General features: G+C 43.8%; 1 protein-coding gene across 1 annotated transcript; it reads left to right on the top strand.

Moving 5' to 3' along the window:
- Nucleotides 1-508: 508 nt before the first annotated feature.
- Nucleotides 509-15,499, top strand: LOC102914782 (serine protease inhibitor A3N-like). Its single transcript, XM_016009140.3, has 5 exons — nt 509-618; nt 2,467-3,120; nt 9,203-9,476; nt 10,409-10,559; nt 11,503-15,499. The coding sequence occupies exons 1-5, from the start codon at nt 591-593 to the stop codon at nt 11,701-11,703; spliced, it is 1,308 nt and encodes a 435-aa protein (XP_015864626.2). The 5' UTR covers nt 509-590; the 3' UTR covers nt 11,704-15,499.
- Nucleotides 15,500-18,553: the final 3,054 nt, after the last annotated feature.

Below are 18,553 nucleotides of genomic sequence, written 5' to 3' on the forward strand. Positions count from 1 at the left end.
ATAGACTCTATTGTCACAAGGTTTAGTTCTGACACAGAGGGAGGAAACATGGCTGTTCCAGAGAGCAGCACTTAGCCCATGAGAGTCATTAGCCTCTGACCTGCAGTGTTCCCATCTCTCTACAGTGCTGAAATTCAGATCAGCCAGCCAGGCTCTGCAGACACAGATTCCTTTAGGAGTTTTCTTTCACTGCCAGACACAGCAGCTTCCCTATCAAGTCTGATAGCCAAAGAGAGGAGAGCAAGTCTCTTTAGAATATGCCCACTGCCTCCAACTACTCCCCAGCTCCACACTGAACTTTGAACCATTGGAAAAACAGCAGATGCAACCTTGAAATCCAGCTGCAGCTGCCTCATTGATTAGAACACAGTGACAGGTGTTTCAGCTAGTTAGATTTTCTAAATTCATGTTACCAGAAATCATCTTGTCTACCCACTTTCAATCTGATCATGGTGCACACCTTGTACGTGCCAGCATTTCCTAGGAGGTGGGAGGTGTCCCTGGTGTGGATAAATAGGCATCAGTGTGCAGTGGGAGAGCAGCATCCTAGGAGAACAGCAACCCCAAACATTAGGACTCATCTAAAACAGATGCTGGCTGTTGGCTTCAGCGCTCCAGGTAATGCTCAGGATTCCTTCTCTCTGGGGACAGTGGAAGGAGCCTTCCTAGGACTGTGGTATTGGCAATTACCTGGGTTCTTGGTTTGGAGGGTGGTGAGGAGTTGTTCCTGTGGTACTGGGTTGGAGTCAGAGGACAATTCTGGGGTGCATATGAATCTTCTCTCAGTCAGGTCTTCATGTCTACAGTAGAGGCTGGTGCCATGGGTTATGCTCCTGGAGAGTGAATGGAACCTGCTCCTTCTGACACTGCACAAGAAGGAAGTATTGAGATCTTGTCTACTCTGGGTGCTGCTGTCATACCTAAGGGGAGACAGGACAGTTGCAGGTCCCTCTGGGCCAGGAAGCTTAGGGTCTGGGATCCCACTTCCCCAACACATCATGGCCAAGAAGAGAAGCTCCACCATCTCATAGCCAGGAAGAAAAGACAATCACTCAGGCAAATTTTCTCCTGTACAGACAGACTGGCCTGTTTTCTGTGGAAATAATTGTGCAGTAAAACATAGTTGAATGCTTTTGAAAGAAATGGATGCATTAGTCTGACAGTAAACACAGAGTAATGGTTGCTGAAGTCCCTGGCCCCTCTGCAGGCATGTCACAGGCCTGGGGACATGTGGATCAGCTCCAGCTCCTTTCTGCCCTGCTCCCTCCATTCTTCTCCTACACTCTTCTTGTCTTCTCTCCCCTCTGTCTTCCCCTTGGCTCCCTCATCTGATCCCCCCCTCCCCCTCCTGTCCTCCTGCTCCCACTTCCCTCCACTTTCTCACTCCTCATCCTTTCTCACCTTGTCCTCTCTCCTCTGTATCCATCTTCCCCATCATCCCTTCCCTGTATGACCTACATTCTCCTCTGAGCTCACCTATACAGTGGACAGAGGCTAAAGTTTGGCCCCCATGTTTACCATGATCACAGGCTTTCAAATGTGGTCTTTAGGATGCTTGTATCCCCCACTCCAGGGGTATATGGAGGAGATGACTCTGTGGACATTCCCCACAATCATCCCAATACCCATAATAAGTCAGACACATTTATTAATAATGTAACCTGGGCCACTCACTTGGATGCCAAGAATGATCCACCTATTTGCTTTCTACCACCACACAGCCATCCCGACAACCAAAATGAAATCTTGTTCAGTCATCAGAGACTGGAACACCATTTATTTTTCTTCCTGTCAGGAAGCCTTCCAAGCCTGAGATAGAAAGCACCATGTGGTATCCTGGCAGAGCTGAAAGAACCATTCTCTATTGATCTTTCTAATACCTGTTCTTGGGGATGCCAAGGCTTTAATACTGCATCAGATGTCTGCAATGCTTCCTCTCAATTATCCCACCTCACATTCAGACACAGGAACCATATGCATCCCAGGGCAGTGAGATGTCATGAACTTGTCATGTGGAAGTTGGAATGGGGCATTTGCTGCTAATCTAATTCAAGGATCCTTCACTGAGTCCTTACTAGAAGTTGGTGATGGTGAGTGGAGGACAAGTATAAATTAAGATTATTCCCTGATTTCTAGTGATCTCTTATGCCAAGCAAAAAGAGGAAAGAAATTAAGATTGCAGAAGGCTTTTGGCCATCCTCAGGTCCTTTTCTTCCTTACTTTGTTAGTCTGGCATGTCCCTTTATCTCTATGGATCCTGATTTTCTAGTAGGAAAATTGACTACATCACTTCCTCCAGTGGAAACAGGCTATATGGGATCTGGTAGTACCATTTGAGAGGTCACAAAAGGAGAATGTGGCAGCAGAGCCTGGATACTGTACATCAGTACAGGCAAGGTTCAAGGACAAGGAGATGGTCAGGTCACCACCTGACCCTTCCAGACTCCAAAAATCTTTCTTTTTCAGACAGGAGAGCAGAGAAGATGGCCCTCCTTGTAGCTCTTGTTCTTTTGATGGCCTGGTTCTGCCCTGCTGTTCTCTGCCAACCAGATGGCTCATTGGGAAGAAACACTGAAGTCCAGGAAGACCAAAATAATGGGACACGAGTGGACAGTCTAACAATGGCCTATATCAACACTGACTTTGCCTTCAGTCTTTACAAGGAGTTGGTTTTGAAGAATCCAGATAAAAATGTCATATTCTCCCCACTCAGCATCTCAGTAGCTTTGGCCATCCTGTCCTTGGGAGCAAGCAACAACACCCTGGAAGAAATTCTAGAAGGTCTCAAGTTCAATCTAACAGAGAGTCCTGAGGCAGATATCCACCCGGGATTTGAGCACCTCCTCCACGTGCTTAGTTATCCGGGGGACCAGGTGAAGATCAGCATAGGCAGCAACATGTTTATTAAAAAGCATCTGGATATCCTGGCAGAGTTCAAGGAGAAGGCACAGATGCTCTACCAGGCTGAGGCCTCTGTGACGGACTTCCAACAGCCTCATGAGGCCAAAAAACTCATCAATGACTATGTAAGCCAACAGACCCAGGGGAAGATCAAGGAACTAATCTCACACCTGGATGAGAGTTTGTTAGTGGTGCTGGTGAATTACATCTACTTTAAAGGTGAGGATGGTCACTGTTTCAGGGGTGGATGGAAAGGGTGTTGGCTGGGCACCTTGTGTCTATAATCTGACCCCTAAAAAGGAGATGCCCATGGCCTTGGAGACATGGGTGCCTAACTTTTTATTACTAGCAGGCCTTACTTATCCTTTGGGATTTTTGCGATATAGTTGTGATTCCTGGTACATGCTCCACAGAACCCCTGAGCTCTCAGTCTAAGAGGGTTGTGTTGGATTGACTTTATCTTACTATCAGATTGCATCGCTCACACGTCCAGTCCTACCTGAGTGTGCTGAAGCCATGGCTTCTCCCTGCAGAGGTTGGTGTCTTAGTCAGGGTCCTATTCCTGTGAAGAGACACTATGACTATGCAAATCTTATAAAGGAAAACATTTCATTGGGGTGGCTCACTTAAAAATTCAGAGGTTCTATCCATTATCATCATGATGGGACATGGCAGTGTGCAGGCAGACATGAAGATAGAGCCGTATCTGAGAGTACTACATCTTGCTGGCAAGAGGAAGTAGTCTGGTGTGGAGTCCTACAAAGATTTCCTAGTGAGATCTCAACTTCTTTTATCTAACAGCTCTTCATTAGAGGATTGCTTGACCAGATGCATGGTTACAAAGTGATTGTAAGGGTCTACACTTGACTTAGTAAGAGGGAGTTCTTTTGCTCCACCCCTTGGCATTCCTATAAATAGCCCTTTAGAAGAGACAGGAGGTGCTGGTGGATAAGGATCCAGGCCTTCCTGAGGCTGCCCTGTGTTTCTATCTGTTTCTCTCCCCTCTATCCTTCTATCTAGTATCTCTGATATCCCTCTCTCCCCAAGAGTACCCTGTCATAAAATATAGGAGCGGGTCTCCCAGCTGGGCTCCCACAAATGATACCAGGAACAGGGACCACAGCCTTGGCAAAAGGAGAGAGAGGGAGTTGCAATTGTAAGAAGGCATGCCCCATAAGGAATTAAAAATGAAGGCAGGGATTTTTTATTTTGGGGAGTGAAAATAAGGTGGCTGAATGCCAAAGTTGAAAAGTGAGGCTTCAGTGAATATTTCTCTTTTTCTAGGTCTCTTTCTTTTTTTCTCTCTCTTAATTTCTATCTATAAAATTAAGGAAAAATAAGGTAGACTATAGGAATGTAGTGTAGAAAAAATGTAGAGTAAGAAGGAAAAAATATAAGGTAGAATATAGGGATATAGTGTAAGCTACAAGTGTAAACTTAGGATAAGATAAGCTACAAGACAGAGGAACTATGTCTTCGATTTTCCAACTACAGGAATATGAATACAAATTCCTGGGGAAGAAACATGGAAAAATCTATCTAAGGTGGGAAAAACAGACAGAAAAATATTCCTATGGAAGCTTTTGGCCTGTGACGAGCTTAGATTTAAGTCCTGAGCAGTAGAGGAAAGAGTTTTTTCTGAGGCAGTTGTGGGTGAATGTCACTTCACTGACATTGTGACTGTATGATAACATCATACCATCAGAATTAGTTTCCTTGGTCATAAAGCCAATAATAGGAAATAGAAGTCTTGGGGAAATTTTAGTAATCTTTCTCTTAAAAGCTAAAAGGTTTCTTTGGAAACCTTCGTAATTTCTAAAATCTGGAAGTTCTTCAGGTCTTTCTCAGATTTTTTTCTCTTTTTGTAAGGGCAAAAATTTAACTCACCTGGAAATAACATCTATTAGTATGGAGAAATCAACTGCAATTGCTCTAGAAAAAAAAAAAAAAAAAAAAAAAAACCCTCTTGGAACAGGACAAATCCTCTCTGCTACTCCTATCTTTCCTTCAAGCTGCTATTAGGGGAGGAAATCAGAGAAGCTCTTTTTTTCTTTTCATATCAAAGAAAAGGTCTCTCTGAAAAAGCTCTTTGTCTTCTTTCTCTATTGGTAAAAAAATCTGTCTAAAAAAGCTCTATTTTCAAGTACCATTTTTACTTTTTCATTGACCCAATAAGGCAGGGGAACAAAGGGTTACCAAAATGCCTGTCTGAGTGTGAGCAGACAGACAGATGCAGCCCACTCTAGGGGACAATGCCAGGTGAAGGGAATGTACCTATCGATGCCAGCTCAGGGAGAACAGAAATCTCCCCTGGTAAGAGAACAAAATTTTGACTGAAAAACTTCCCATGGTAAACACAAAAGCTTGAATACAGTGTGAATAGAAGTTTTCTCCCAGAACCAGAAAGGCAGCATGGGAAATGTAGTTCATTTGTAACAGTGTGATGATATAGACAAAGGCAGCTTGGGAAATAATCTGTAACATGGGTTGTAACAGAATTACAATATAGAGAAAGGCAAGTTGGGAAATGAAGTCCATAAAAGAGATACCAGTGCAGCACTGACCAAAAACTCTGGGTTTTTTTTTTCCAGCTCAAAATGCTATTTTCTTTACAAGCTCTGTTAGCTTGCCTCTCAAGAACTAGAAACAGGCAAACAGCTTGCCAGTCAGGCGGCAATTAATATGCTAATGCTGTTTGTCAAGAAGTCATTTTGAAACCCTTGAGAAAACTAGGGAAAGAAGTCTATACAATGCGAAATTGCTTTGGATGTGAAAAAAGAAAAATCGTATAGGCAAATAAAAAAATAAAATGCTTGGGTTGTGCTTGAAATGCAAGAGAAAAACATTGGCATCATTGAAATGCTCATGATAGTCTTAAAAAGTAGCTTTAAAAAATTAAGAAGTCAAGCTTAGAGCCACTGATGAATTAGCCTCTGACTTCAAACTGTCAGGAAAACTTTTAGAATGACATAAAATCTGACTATAAACTCTCAATTTTAGAAATGATTTCCATATTTCCTATTTTGTTAATAGTTCTGTTAAGAAATCTCTTCTAGATGTTTGCTAATAGAGTTTGATTTGAATGTAAATTAGTTCTGTTAAGAGATTCTTCTAGATATGTGGTAAAGTTTATAAAGTAGTTCTACAAAGTTTCCATTTGAATATAAGATTGTAAAAAGTGAAATATAAATAGTGACATGCTACTTGTAAATATGTTGAATGTAAGTTTGTAAAAAGTGTAAATATTGAATACAAAAAATGTAAATGTTAAGCCGGGCGGTGGTGGCACACGCCTTTAATCCCAGCACTCGGGAGGCAGAGGCAGGCAGATCTCTGCGAGTTCGAGGCCAGCCTGGGCTACCAAGTGAGTTCCAGGAAAGGCGCAAAGCTACGCAGAGAAACCCTGTCTCGAAAAAACCAAAAAAAAAAAAAATGTAAATGTTAAATATTAGTTTGTGAAAAGTGTAAATTCAATATTTGTCTAGTGCAGACAAGTTAGGTAACACCAATTTTTAAAAGATAAACCATATCAAATCAGAAGCATCTTGAAGGTTTTATAACTCTTTTACCTTCAGATATATTTGAATGATTTTTAAGATAGTTTAAACATAATTTTGTGATCTCAGTGGGCCCTGGAAAAGTTAAGCAAAGGTATCATAATTGAGGTAGTTTTTCTGTCTTCTTTTGAGAAATTTCCACTCCTTCTCTTTAGAAAGGGGTAGGTCTTCCACAAAGGGATAAGCCTCCCACAATCAAGTTAGTTTGCAAAAGTGTCTTTATAATTAGTATGGGTTTTTGTTTACATCAGTGGATACTTTGTAGTGATTTGAAATGACTTTTCTCCTGGTAATCAAAATAGTCTCTTGAAAATTTTATTGAACATCTGTTAGGAGAGAGTTTTGATTTAGAAAAGGGCTTGGTTCAGCTAAGACTGCTGTAATCACCTTAGACCCAAAAAGTATATTGTATTTTTATTATTCTCTATTCCTTTACTGGGAGGTATGGCTGCTATGGAAATCACTGTGAATGATTCTAAGTTCTTAGTAGGGACCTAGGTCACAGGTGAGTTAAGGTCTGTACCCCACTCTTGCCAGAGGCTGGTAGGTAAAGATGGACAACTGTCTTCTTTATAACATGTATGTATGTAAAATTAATCAAGAAGAACAACCTAAGACAGGCACAGTGTGAGTGGTCTGGGGAGCCCTTTATTATATCACGAAGGGGGAGTTTCAGAAGCCCATAAAGGTTTCCTTGTGATCTGAGCTTGCTTTACCCAGCAGGGCTACATGAGAGGATTGCTTGACTGTGTGCATGGTTACAAGGTGATTGGAAGAGTCTACACTTGGTTGAGCTAGGAGGAGGTCCTTTGCTCCACCCCTTGGCATTCCTATAAATAGCCCCTTAGAAGAGACAGGAGGCACTGGTGGATAAGGATCCAGACCCTCCCAAGGACATCCTGTATTTCTATGTTTTTCTCCTCTCTATCCTTCAATCTAATATCTCTTTTCCCTCTCTGCTCATGAGTACCCTGTGCTAAAATGTGGGAGCTGGCCTCCCAGCTGGGCTCCCACAGTCTGGGACTCGGGCTGTATCTTGAGTGTTTATGAGACCTCAAAGCCTGCCTCCAGAGTGACACACTTCCTGCAACAAGACCACACCTACTTTAACAAAGCCATACCTCCCAATAATGCCCCACTCCCTATGAGCTTATGGGGGCCAATTACATTCAACCTACCACAAAAGTAGACTCTCATTCAGGCCATTCCAGCATTTCTGATATGCTCCTACAGAATCCATCTGCTACAGAACCTATGTCTCTAGGAGATTTCAGGTCCTCTGGGACTCCACCTAAGGAGCCTGCCTACCCAATTTTAAAGGGGGAAAGTAGCATGTCCCATAATTACTGAAGAGCCTTTCACACATTCCTATGCAGGACCTCTCCCTGAGCCTTTCTGTAATGCTGGACATGGACATGGAAAAGCAGGGACTGAAGAAAAGCCAGTAGTGAGAGGGAAGTGTCAGCCAGACAGTGTTCTGTGTTTAGTGTCTGGCTGATTCATGAAATTTTAGTTTGTAAAATTAGTAGTCAAGGCAGCCTATGGGGTCACAGTGCTGAAGACACAATCCTGGAATGGGGAATATGGGGTTGGAGCTCAGGAGATTTGGGAGAGTGGGATGGAATTGCTGTGGGTGAGGGTTAGTGGGAAGGTATCTAGAGCCAATACCCATAAATCCCCACCTGATAGAACAAAGAGTAAGACAAAGGATCACAGAATGAATACTGATAAAAAAATATTGATGTGGCTAGATCTGGGGTGGTTTGGGACTCTGGACTCTGGATAGGCCAGAGAAGAGGAGGGTAGGCTCTCAGAAAATAGACAGAAAACCAATTGGCCATGGACAGAAGAGGATGGGAGGACAGAGGACAGGAGTCCAGGATGACCACAGAGCAGCTCTGCTCCAAAGGGAGGGAAAGCAGAATGATGGTCTGAAGGATTAGACTGCAGGGCTTGGCTCTCTCTGCTGGGCCAGGACCTAAACTCCAAGGCTGCTTGACCCTGATGTGGGGATGTGTGTTTATGCTGCTGGATCCTGAGCACAAGAAATTGTCAAAATACCAGGTCATCCAGGGTGTATTACAGATGGTAACATGCACTTGGGATGTGGGGCAAGTCTAAGTAGGATATTTTTTATTTATGGAGGTGAACATAGCTCATGTAGTAGAAGACTCATTACCCATATCTTAGTCAACCAACTATAGGATCCTGGTAATCCAACTCTGGGGAGTTGCAGATCTCACCAGCTTCAATCTAAACCCACTCATGGCTCTGGAAATGGACTTCAATTATGGTGTTTCACACTGAGGGGCACCATGGTGTGGGAGAACAGTCTCTCTTGTCCTGTTTCCCCTAAAACCTGTTCCACAAGACATTGCCTTCTACACATGGTTCTTCCTGAGGAAGAAGGGATCCTCAGCTTCCCAGGCTCCAGTCTTACCACTTTCAGTCCCATCTCTCTGTTACACACCCCACCCTCAGATCCCTGACTATTTTTCAGGTATCTCATGTAGGGAGGCTATGGTTTTGAGTTCCCCTTTGCAAACCAAGCCTGTGGACTACTTCTCATTCATAGTTCCATATCTGCCAAGACTTTTTATAATCTATATTATGTGACTAGTAAGGAACACTCTGTGTTGTTGAAAATGCATTTACTCCTGTCAAGAGTGAGATAATGGGAGAAATGGGGTGGAGGTAAGGTCTCTCTGCTGATGGTACAATCTGATGACCTGCTCCACACTTAGGGAAATGGGAGATGCCCTTTGACCCTTGTTTTGCATTTGAATCTATCTTCTACTTGGACGAGAAGAGGACTGTGAGGGTGCCCATGATGAACATTAAGAACCTGAGCACACCCTACTTCCGGGATGAGGATCTGAACTGCTCTGTGGTGGAGCTGAAGTACAGAGGCAATGCCAGCGCCCTGTTCATCCTCCCTGACTTGGGCAAGATGCAGCAGGTGGAATCCAGTTTGCAACCAGAGACCCTGAAGAAGTGGAAGGACTCTCTGAGGTCCAGGTGTGTGTGCACAGGAACCAGAGCTGATCTGGCTCCCTATCCTGCTGTTGGTCTGAGGCCCAGTGTCCCTGTCCCTCAGAGTCTCACCAGTACCCAGTGTAATGGTTAGAGAGTCAGCAGGGACAGGTAGAGTGGAGGTGACTTTCCCTCTGCTGACTCGGTAGTTTGGGGCCTGATTTTGCTGTAATTTTGTTGTTCACAAGTTGACATCAGCTGGAGCAGGAGCTGAGGATTCCTCTGCATCTGACAGTCTGTAATTACAGGGAATCTTTAATGGGTTTTGAAAGGCAGAGTGAAGTGAGCCTGAGATGAGATCAGCTCTGAGAATCGGCTTTGCCCTGTGTAGCCATCTCATCCCCTCATTCATTCACCATTCACGGAATGATGACTTGAAGACCTACTATGTGCCATGCTCTGATTTAGACCCTGAGAGTATATCAGAGACTAAAGCACAACATTTCTTACCCTTAAGGACACATTTTGTATTTGAGGAAGAAAAAGAGGGGAGATGGAAATGCAACTAATCATTATTTGATTTGTTAAAAGATGAGAACGGATAAGATTTTAAGGGGATGGCTCAAGGATAAGGAAAATGGAGTCAGATGGAGTGAGCAATTTTAAATAGAAGGATCAGTAGATGAAGTTTGCGGGTCCACATGACAGGAAAGGACTGCATATTCTGGATCTGGAAGAAAAGCATTTTGGATAAGGGAAGAGCTGGTACCAAGCTTCGTTGCCTGCTCCTGTACACACTCTCAGGCATCGATGGGTAATAAATGCAATGGGAAAAGCAAAACCATGTGATGAATGTCGCATGGAAAGAGTACATCTCTCTGGTGAGAGGTCTGTTTATGGAGAGGTGCCTTGGCTACAATGTGGTTTGAGAGGAACACACAGTCCAGTGACTCTTACATTTCTCCTTTCATTCTCAGGATGATTGATGAGCTCTACATACCGAAGTTCTCCATCTCCAGTGAATACAGCATAGAGGACATCCTTCAACAGCTGGGTATCAGGGAAGTCTTCTCCACACAGGCTAACCTGTCTTGGATTACAGGGGCTGAGGACCTGAGAGTCTCTCAGGTAAGCCAAAAACACTGGGTGATTCTCATAGGTGCCTAAATGAGGATAGTGAAAGCCAGGTGTCAAGGGGAAATGTTAAATGTGTGAGAAAGCCTGCATTTCTGAGATTTCTCATCCTGGGAGAGCTGGATTATAATCTAGATATTCCTGCTGGAGAGCATGCAGCCAATCCCTCCTCTACCCACTGAGCATAATCTCACCCAGGAACTCAAGGTGGGAAAGAGGCTGTGCTTGGTCTTCGACAACCATAGGTCCAACCTGTGCTGTGTGTGGGTGCCATCCACAATTCCTTGAAGGGTAAGGCATTTCAGCCTCAGCTTCTTTACTGCAGAGCTGGTCCAGTACTTCTTGACTAGCACATAGAACAGTAACAGTAAAGGAAATAAGAAGAGATGAATGACAATTGGGATGAAAAGCTTAAGAAGAGCAGAAAAGATGCCTTAGGACCCCACACTACATTCCCAGATGCACAGCCTGACAATGCCTAGTGTTCTGTCCAGTGCCCACTCAGAGGCCTGGGCTCAGATATGTATTAGTAGGGCATGGCAGTCTGAGAATGAGAAGTTATGCCATTTGCATTGAGGTTGTTTGTCCCAAGGAGGCTGGAGCAGGAGGGACAATGAAGCCTGCACTTGATGCCAGCACCCAGGCTTTTCCCTGTGGGTACTCTGAGAATATTCCTGTGGATTAATGACTGATGTTGCCTACACCCACGCTCCAGTTTGTAGTGAGTTTGAGGGCACCACAGATTCTCAGAGACTGAGCAGACCCAGGCCATGCCTCATCTCACAGCCTGAGCAGAGACTTGGAAACACCAGGAGTAGAGTTCACAGTAGGAAAAACAACCTCTCCATCAGCTGAGGCCAGCAGTGGATGCTTGCTCCAGGAATCTGCTCTGCTGCCCCACCCCCGGTCTCCAGTGAGTGATGTCTTTCTCCTACAGGTGGTCCACAATGTTGTGCTGGATGTGGATGAGACAGGCACAGAAGCAGCTGCTGCCACAAGAGTCAGAGCTTTGGGATCAGCTCTAATTTCTAACCCTATGAAAATGAATTTCAGCAGTGTATTCCTGATGATTGTCTCTGACACAAACATTCAGACTCCACTCTTCATGGCCAAAGTCACAAATCCTAAGGGAAACTAGAACTTTCCAAGTGGTGAGGCTTCTTCCTAGGAGTAGGGATTAAGCCTGTTTGTGGGTCTCTATGTGCATTTTGGCCTCCACGCTCTGATTGGCTGTGGCATGCCGGGATGGACAATAACAGTGACTAACTGTATGACTCCCACATGCACGGGAGCCCTTGGACAATCAGTGCTAGGCTCCCAGTCCTCTTGGCAGCACTGGCTCGTGTTCCTGACCCTGAAATCTGCCTTTGTGGCCTCCCCATGCTGCCAATCTTGTATCTATCTCTATCCAAAACCCTGGGCAGATAGGCTCAGTCTCTATCTGGGCTCTGGTCTTGTCTGCCTTCAGCTTCCACAGGCTTAATGGAACTATGCAAATTTATAGGCCAATCATATGGATCTCAGCCCCAGTCCTTGAGATGAGAACCTGCCACTCAGAGTCTATTTCCAGAACTGGAGCCACTGCATGCCCAGTTCCTGCCTCAAACTTTGCCTCTTCCGGGTTCTGCCACCTACTGTCCCTTGTAGGGGCTCCTCACCCTGCCCACATCTGGCACAGTTTGTGTCTCTCACTCCTGCATCTCATGGAGTTGGTTGGCCATACCAGCTTCTTTCCCCATAGTACACCAATCTGGGGCAGAGGAACCTTTTTCTAGTTTCCCCACTGACCAACATCACACAAGAGATGGACAACTCTGCCTTCCTTACCCAAAATTCAGGGCTTGGAGCAAAGCATCAGTAAATATATAACTGTACAGAAATTACCCAGGCAGTGTTCACTCAGCTCCTGTTGGCAGGGATTTGCCCTCTAATGAACCCAGGATAGTAGATATTGTCACTCACCATCTGTAACTTTTGTGATATGCCTCTGACCTCTGTGCTATTATCAGTCTTTTTATGGATGAGGAAACTGAGACACAGAGAATCTTAGTCATTTCCCATGTCCTCACAGCTAGACATTATGACTGGAGGGATTTTCTTCCAAGTGTCCTGATGCCAGAGGAACAGTTTTTACCAAGCTGGCATTCTGTGCTTGGGGCATCACCTTGGTGGTGTGCAGGTGGATCATAAAACAAGGCTCTGGGTGCTTCACAGAGTACTCCTAAAAGAGTCTGTGGCTCATGTGACCTCTGTGCTGATGTCAGAGTAGGATGAGAAGGTGGTCAGATGAACAGAAAGAATGCTTTAGGAATGAGACACCTCAATGGAGTTATTTCTAATAATAATTGGGGGTGTTAGTAAAAGAATAAACAGTCACCAGATGTCAAAGCACCTGGCCCTGTGAGGATTCTCAAATGACTGAGAACTACAGGCAGTTTTGGATGGGTTAATGCCAAGGGCCATGTCATAGAACAGCAGATGGACAGTAATATTCAAGGTGTCAGCCCACCAGATGAATAATTCTCTGTTGGGAAATCTCATTAGGCATGGCCATGGGAACACAGACTCTGGAATAATGTTTGCTTCTCTCAGTAATTTTCACATATGCTATTGCAACTTTTCCCTAAACGGCTATGGGAATTCCCCCACTGATGTGTATTTACCTCATGAATATATTCCATTTACCTGGCTCATTTATATCTGTAGATTTTCAGGAAGATGAGTTCTCCTTAATCTGTATTCTTTTGATGAATAAAAATGTTTCTTTTGAGATTTGCTTTGTGACCAAGTATGTGGTCAATTTTAGAGTAGGTTTTGTCGGGTGCTGAGAAGGTATATTCTTTTGTGTTTGGGTGGAATGTTCGGCAGATGGCTATTAAGTCCATTTAAGTCATAACATCTGTTAGTTCCCTTATTTCTCTGTAAAGTTTCTGACTGGCAAACCTGTCCATTGGTGAGAGTGGGCTGTTGAAGTCTCCCACTCTTTTTTTGTTTTTGTTTTTTGACACAGGGTTTCTCTGTGTAGCTTTGTGCCTTTCCTGGATCTCGCTCCGTAGACCAGGCTGCCCTCGAACTCACAGAGATCCGCCTGCCTCTGCCTCCCAAGTGCTGGGATTAAAGGCATGCGCCACCACCAGCCGGCGAAGTCTCCCACTCTTAGTGTGGGGGTTTGATGTGAAATTTAAGTTTTAGTAATGTTTCTTTTACATATGTGGGTGCTCTTGTATTTGGGGCATAAATGTTCAGAATTGAGACTTCATCTTGAGGATATTTCCTGTGATTAATATATAATTTTCTTCTCAATCTCTTTTGATTGATTTTAGTTAGAAGTCTATTTTGTTTTAGGATAGCTACACAAACGTGCTTCTTAAGTCCAGTTGACTGAAAAGTCTTTTCCCAACCCTTTACTCTGAGGTAGTGTCTGTCTTTGAAGTTCAGGTTTGTTTCTTGTGTGCAGCAGAAGGAAGAATCCTGATTTCAAATCCATTCTGTTAGCCTGTGTCTTTTTATATGCAAATTGAGTCCATTGATATTTAGGGATGTGGTGATATTGCATCCCCCAATATATGGTGCACCTTAATAAACTTATCTGGGGTCAAAGACCAGAACAGTTGCTAGATAGACATAGAGGCCAGAAAATTGTGACACCCACATCTTTAATCCTAGCATTCTGGAGTTAGAGATCCATCCGGATCTCTGTGAGTTCAAAGCCACACTGGAAACAGCCAGGAATGGTGACACACACCTTTAATCCCAGGAAGTGATGGCAGGAAGCAGAAAGGTATATAAGGTATAAGGACCAGGAACTAGAGCCTGGTTAAGCTTTTAGGCTTTTAGCAGCAGTTCAGGTGAGATTCATTCCAGATGAGGGCTCAGAGGCTTCCAGTTTAAGGAAACAGGATCAGCTGAGAAGTTGGTGAGGTGAGGTTAGCTGTGGCCTCTTCTGTCTCTCTGATCTTTCAGTGTACACCCCAATACCTGGCTCCAGTTTTGTTTTTATTAAGACCTTCTAACAATTTGTGCTACAAAGGGATATTAATAAACAGTGATTACTAATTCCTGTTATTTTTGGTGGTAGTCTATGTATGTTTCCCTTCTTTGGGATTCGTTGGTGTGGAATTATCTATTGCCTGTGTTTTCATGGATGAATCTTACTTCCTCAGGTTGGATTTTTCCTTCTAATGCTTTCTGTAGGGTTGGATTTCTGGATAGGTGGTTGTTAAATATGTTGTTGTCATGCAATATTTGTTTACCCATCTATGTTGATTGAGAACTTTGCTGGGTATAATATTCTGGGCTTGCTTCCATGATCTCTTACTGTCTGTCCAAGACCGTCTGGCTTTCAGAGTCTCCATTAAGAAGTCGTGTGTTATTCTGATGGAACTGCCGTTATATGTAACTTGACATTTTTCCTCTGCAGCTCTTAATATTCTTTCTTTATTCTCTATGTTTAGTGGTTTGATTATTATGTGTCAAGGGAACTTTTGGGGGCTGGCGGTCCAGTCTATTTGATGTTTTGTAAGCATCTTGTATCTTCATAGGCATTTCCTTCTTTAGGTTGGGAAAGTTTTTTTCTATTATTTCGTTGAATACATTTTCTGTGCCTTTGAGTTGGTCTTCTTCTTCTTCTTCTTCTTCTTCTTCTTCTTCTTCTTCTTCTTCTTCCTCTTCTTCTTCTTCTTTTTCACCTACTATTTTTAGGTTTTATTTTTTCATGGTGTCTCAGATTTTCTAGATGTTTTGTATTATGGCTTTGTTGCCTTTAATGTTTTTTTGACTGACAAATATATTTTCTCTATCATATCTTCAACTTCTTTTCCAACTCTTGCATTCTGTTGGATATTCTTGCATCTGTAGTTCCTGTTTGTTTACTCAGATTTTGCATTTTCAGCATCCCCTTGGTTTGTGTCTTCTTTATTGCCTCTATTTCAATTTTCAAGTCTTGAACTTTTTTTTTTAAATTTTATTTTACAATACAATTCAGTTCTACATATCAGCCATGGATTCCTTTGTTCTCCCCCCTCCTGCCCCCTCCTCTTCCTCCCACCCACCTCCCATTCCCACCTCCTCCAGGGCAAAGCCTCCCCTGAGGACTGAGATCAACCTGGTAGACTCAGTCCAGGCAGGTCCAGTCCCCTCCTCCAAGGCTGAGCCAAGCGACCCTGCATAAGCCCCAGGTTTCAAACAGCCAACTCATGCAATGAGCACAGGTCCCACTGCCTGGATGTCTCCCAAACAGATCAAGCCAATCAACTGTCTCACCTCTTCAGAGGGCCTGATCCAGTTGGGGGCCCCTCAGCCATTGGTTTATAGTTCATGTGTTTCCATTCGTTTGGCTATTTGTCCCTGTGCTTTATCCAACCTTGGTCTCAACAATTCTCGCTCATATAAACCCTCCTCTTTCTAGCTAATTGGACTCCCAGAACTCCACCTGGGGCCTGTGCATCCAGATCCCACAGTCATTGGATGGGGTTTCTAGCATGACAATTAGGGTGTTTGGCCATCCCATCACCAGAGTAGGTCAGTTTGGGCTGTCTCTCGACCATTGACAGCAGTCTATTGTGGGGGTATCTTTGTGGATTTCTGTGGGCCTCTCTACCACTTTGCTTCTTCCTATTCTCATGTGGTCTTCATTTACCATGGTCTCCTATTCCTTGTTCTCCCTCTCTGTTCTTGATCTAGCTGGGATCTCCCACTCCCCCAAGCTCTCTTTCCCTCGACCCTCGCCCTTCATTACCCCCACTCATGTCCAGGTTATTCATGTCTTCAGCTGTTTGATTGCTTTTTCTTGACTTTCTTTAAAGGATTTATTGATTTCTTCCAAGTTTGTGTTTGACTTTTCCTTGACTTCTTTAAGGAATTTTTCAACTTCCTCTTTAAAGGCCTCTATCAACTTCATAAAGTCATTTTTAAGGTCATTTTCCTCTTCTTCTTCTACAATGGGATGTTCAGGTCTTGCTGTTGTGGGACCACTAGGTTCTGGTTCTGCCATATTACTCTTTATGTTGTTGAATGTATTCTTACTCTGGTGGTGTTTGTGTCTCAGGGAGCTCCTGGTCCCATCATAGCTCTTGTTCCATTTAGAACTGGAGGAGTCTGTGTCTCAGGGAGTAGCTGCAGTCTTGTGGGATGGGTAGGTTTGGGGGATGGAGTGGGGATTGTAGATTTCTGAATCTGACAGAGAAGGGGTGGCTGTCAGACCTGTCAGCACTTACCTGCTGGCCTGCAACTGGGGCAGCAATGGGTGGGGGTTTGGGGACATGGGTTGTGCCCCTGGGCCTAAGGCTTAGAGGCTGGATGACTGGCTGGGGAAACAGTGACTCACCTCTTGGTCCATCGGAACTGGCCCTAACTTGAATATTATATTCACTGGTATTCTCTGAATTGATGCTACATTTCATGATAAAGAAATTAAGGAAATAAAACACCAATATATGTACAAATACATTCTTAAGCAAAAAAAAAAATCAAAACCACTCCTGTCAATCATAATCCTTATTTCTGGAACTGGTCACACAGCCTTCACTGAATTTATAACTATGTTCCTCTGTTGGCCATTCTGAATTTCCTGCATAGTCAGCAAGGACCTCACCTGATCTTTGCTCTTTCCTGGAGAAGTGACCCTCACCTTCATTCCTTTTGTCACCTTACCTGGACTAGATTCTTGTAGTTTCTCATGCCTTTAATCTCAGGACATGGTAACAGAAAAAGACTCCCTAAAGGATCCCCCTAACCTCCTGATATATTCTTTCTTCTCTCCACTGTGGAGAAGCAATCCAATTCTGCTTGGTAATCTGAACCAACCTCTCCACCTAACAGAATTATTCCACTCATAGACTGTTGGATAAAAGGTATCCGAAACCTAAAGTGGCCAGGAAGAAGTCTCAGTTTTCAGTGGGATGTTTGTTGGTCTCCTGGCAAGAGCAATCTGACCCCTAGAAACAAAACTTCTAGGCAAGCAGAAAATCTTCAATTAGATCACTAGGGGTGATAGTGAGTGGACCCCTTCTTTGGATCTTTTAACTCCTAGACCTGTGTGAATCCTGGCTGAGGGAGAAACCATACCATATACAGGACAACGATTTGAAGTATGTATCACTGCCATAGCCCTCTGGACTGTTGCCACATTATTGACACTGTAACTGCATCTTCAAATGACCATCCCATTTCTAAATCAGGCCAGACAGTACAGCAGAGGAGCTGAGACTTCTACATCTTGATCTGCAGACAGCAGAAGTGAACTGAGACACACTTCCTCCAATAATGCCACACTGAATAGTGTCACTCCCTGTGGGCCAAGCATTCAGACACATGAGTCTATTGGGGCCAACCACCATATCCAGTACAGACAAACCATTTTCTTATTCAAGAAGGAAGTGGGCCAATGTAGTTAACTTGCCACCTGGAACTTGGCTGGTTATCCAGGAAAAATGGTACCATGTCTGGGACTCAGTGTTGGAGTACATTGCTGGCAGATCTGACACTCAGTGGCAGATGTAGCCAGGTTAGCCTTGCTGACTGGTGGTCCATATTGCTAAACTTATGCATAACCCTCCTCTCTATCACCACGACCACTTTGTTCATGGGCACCAGGCTGGCTGCTCTTATGTCACCTCAGCATATGCACAGAAAAAAAAGAGTTAAATTAAAGAATGGAACTTTAATTTAGAATATGCTTCTGTAAGATCTGGCTCTGAGGAATTTTCTTAATTAGTTATTGATGAAGGAGGGCCCAGCCTTCTGTGGCTGGTGGCATTCCTGGCCTGATGGTTCTGTAAGAAAGCAAACTGATCAAGTCAGGAAAGCAAGTCAGTAAGCAGCACTCCTCCATTGACCTCTGATTTAGCTCCTGCATCCATGTTCTTTCCCTTTTGAGTTTCTCTCCTAACTTTCTTCAATGATGAACAACAATATGGAGGTAAAAGCCAAATATACCGTTTCCTCCCCAACTTGCTTTTTGGTCATAATGTTTCATCACAGCATCAGAA

This window comes from Peromyscus maniculatus, chromosome 14 (assembly GCF_049852395.1).
Source record: "Peromyscus maniculatus bairdii isolate BWxNUB_F1_BW_parent chromosome 14, HU_Pman_BW_mat_3.1, whole genome shotgun sequence".
In the NCBI taxonomy this organism is placed as follows: Eukaryota; Metazoa; Chordata; class Mammalia; order Rodentia; family Cricetidae; genus Peromyscus; species Peromyscus maniculatus.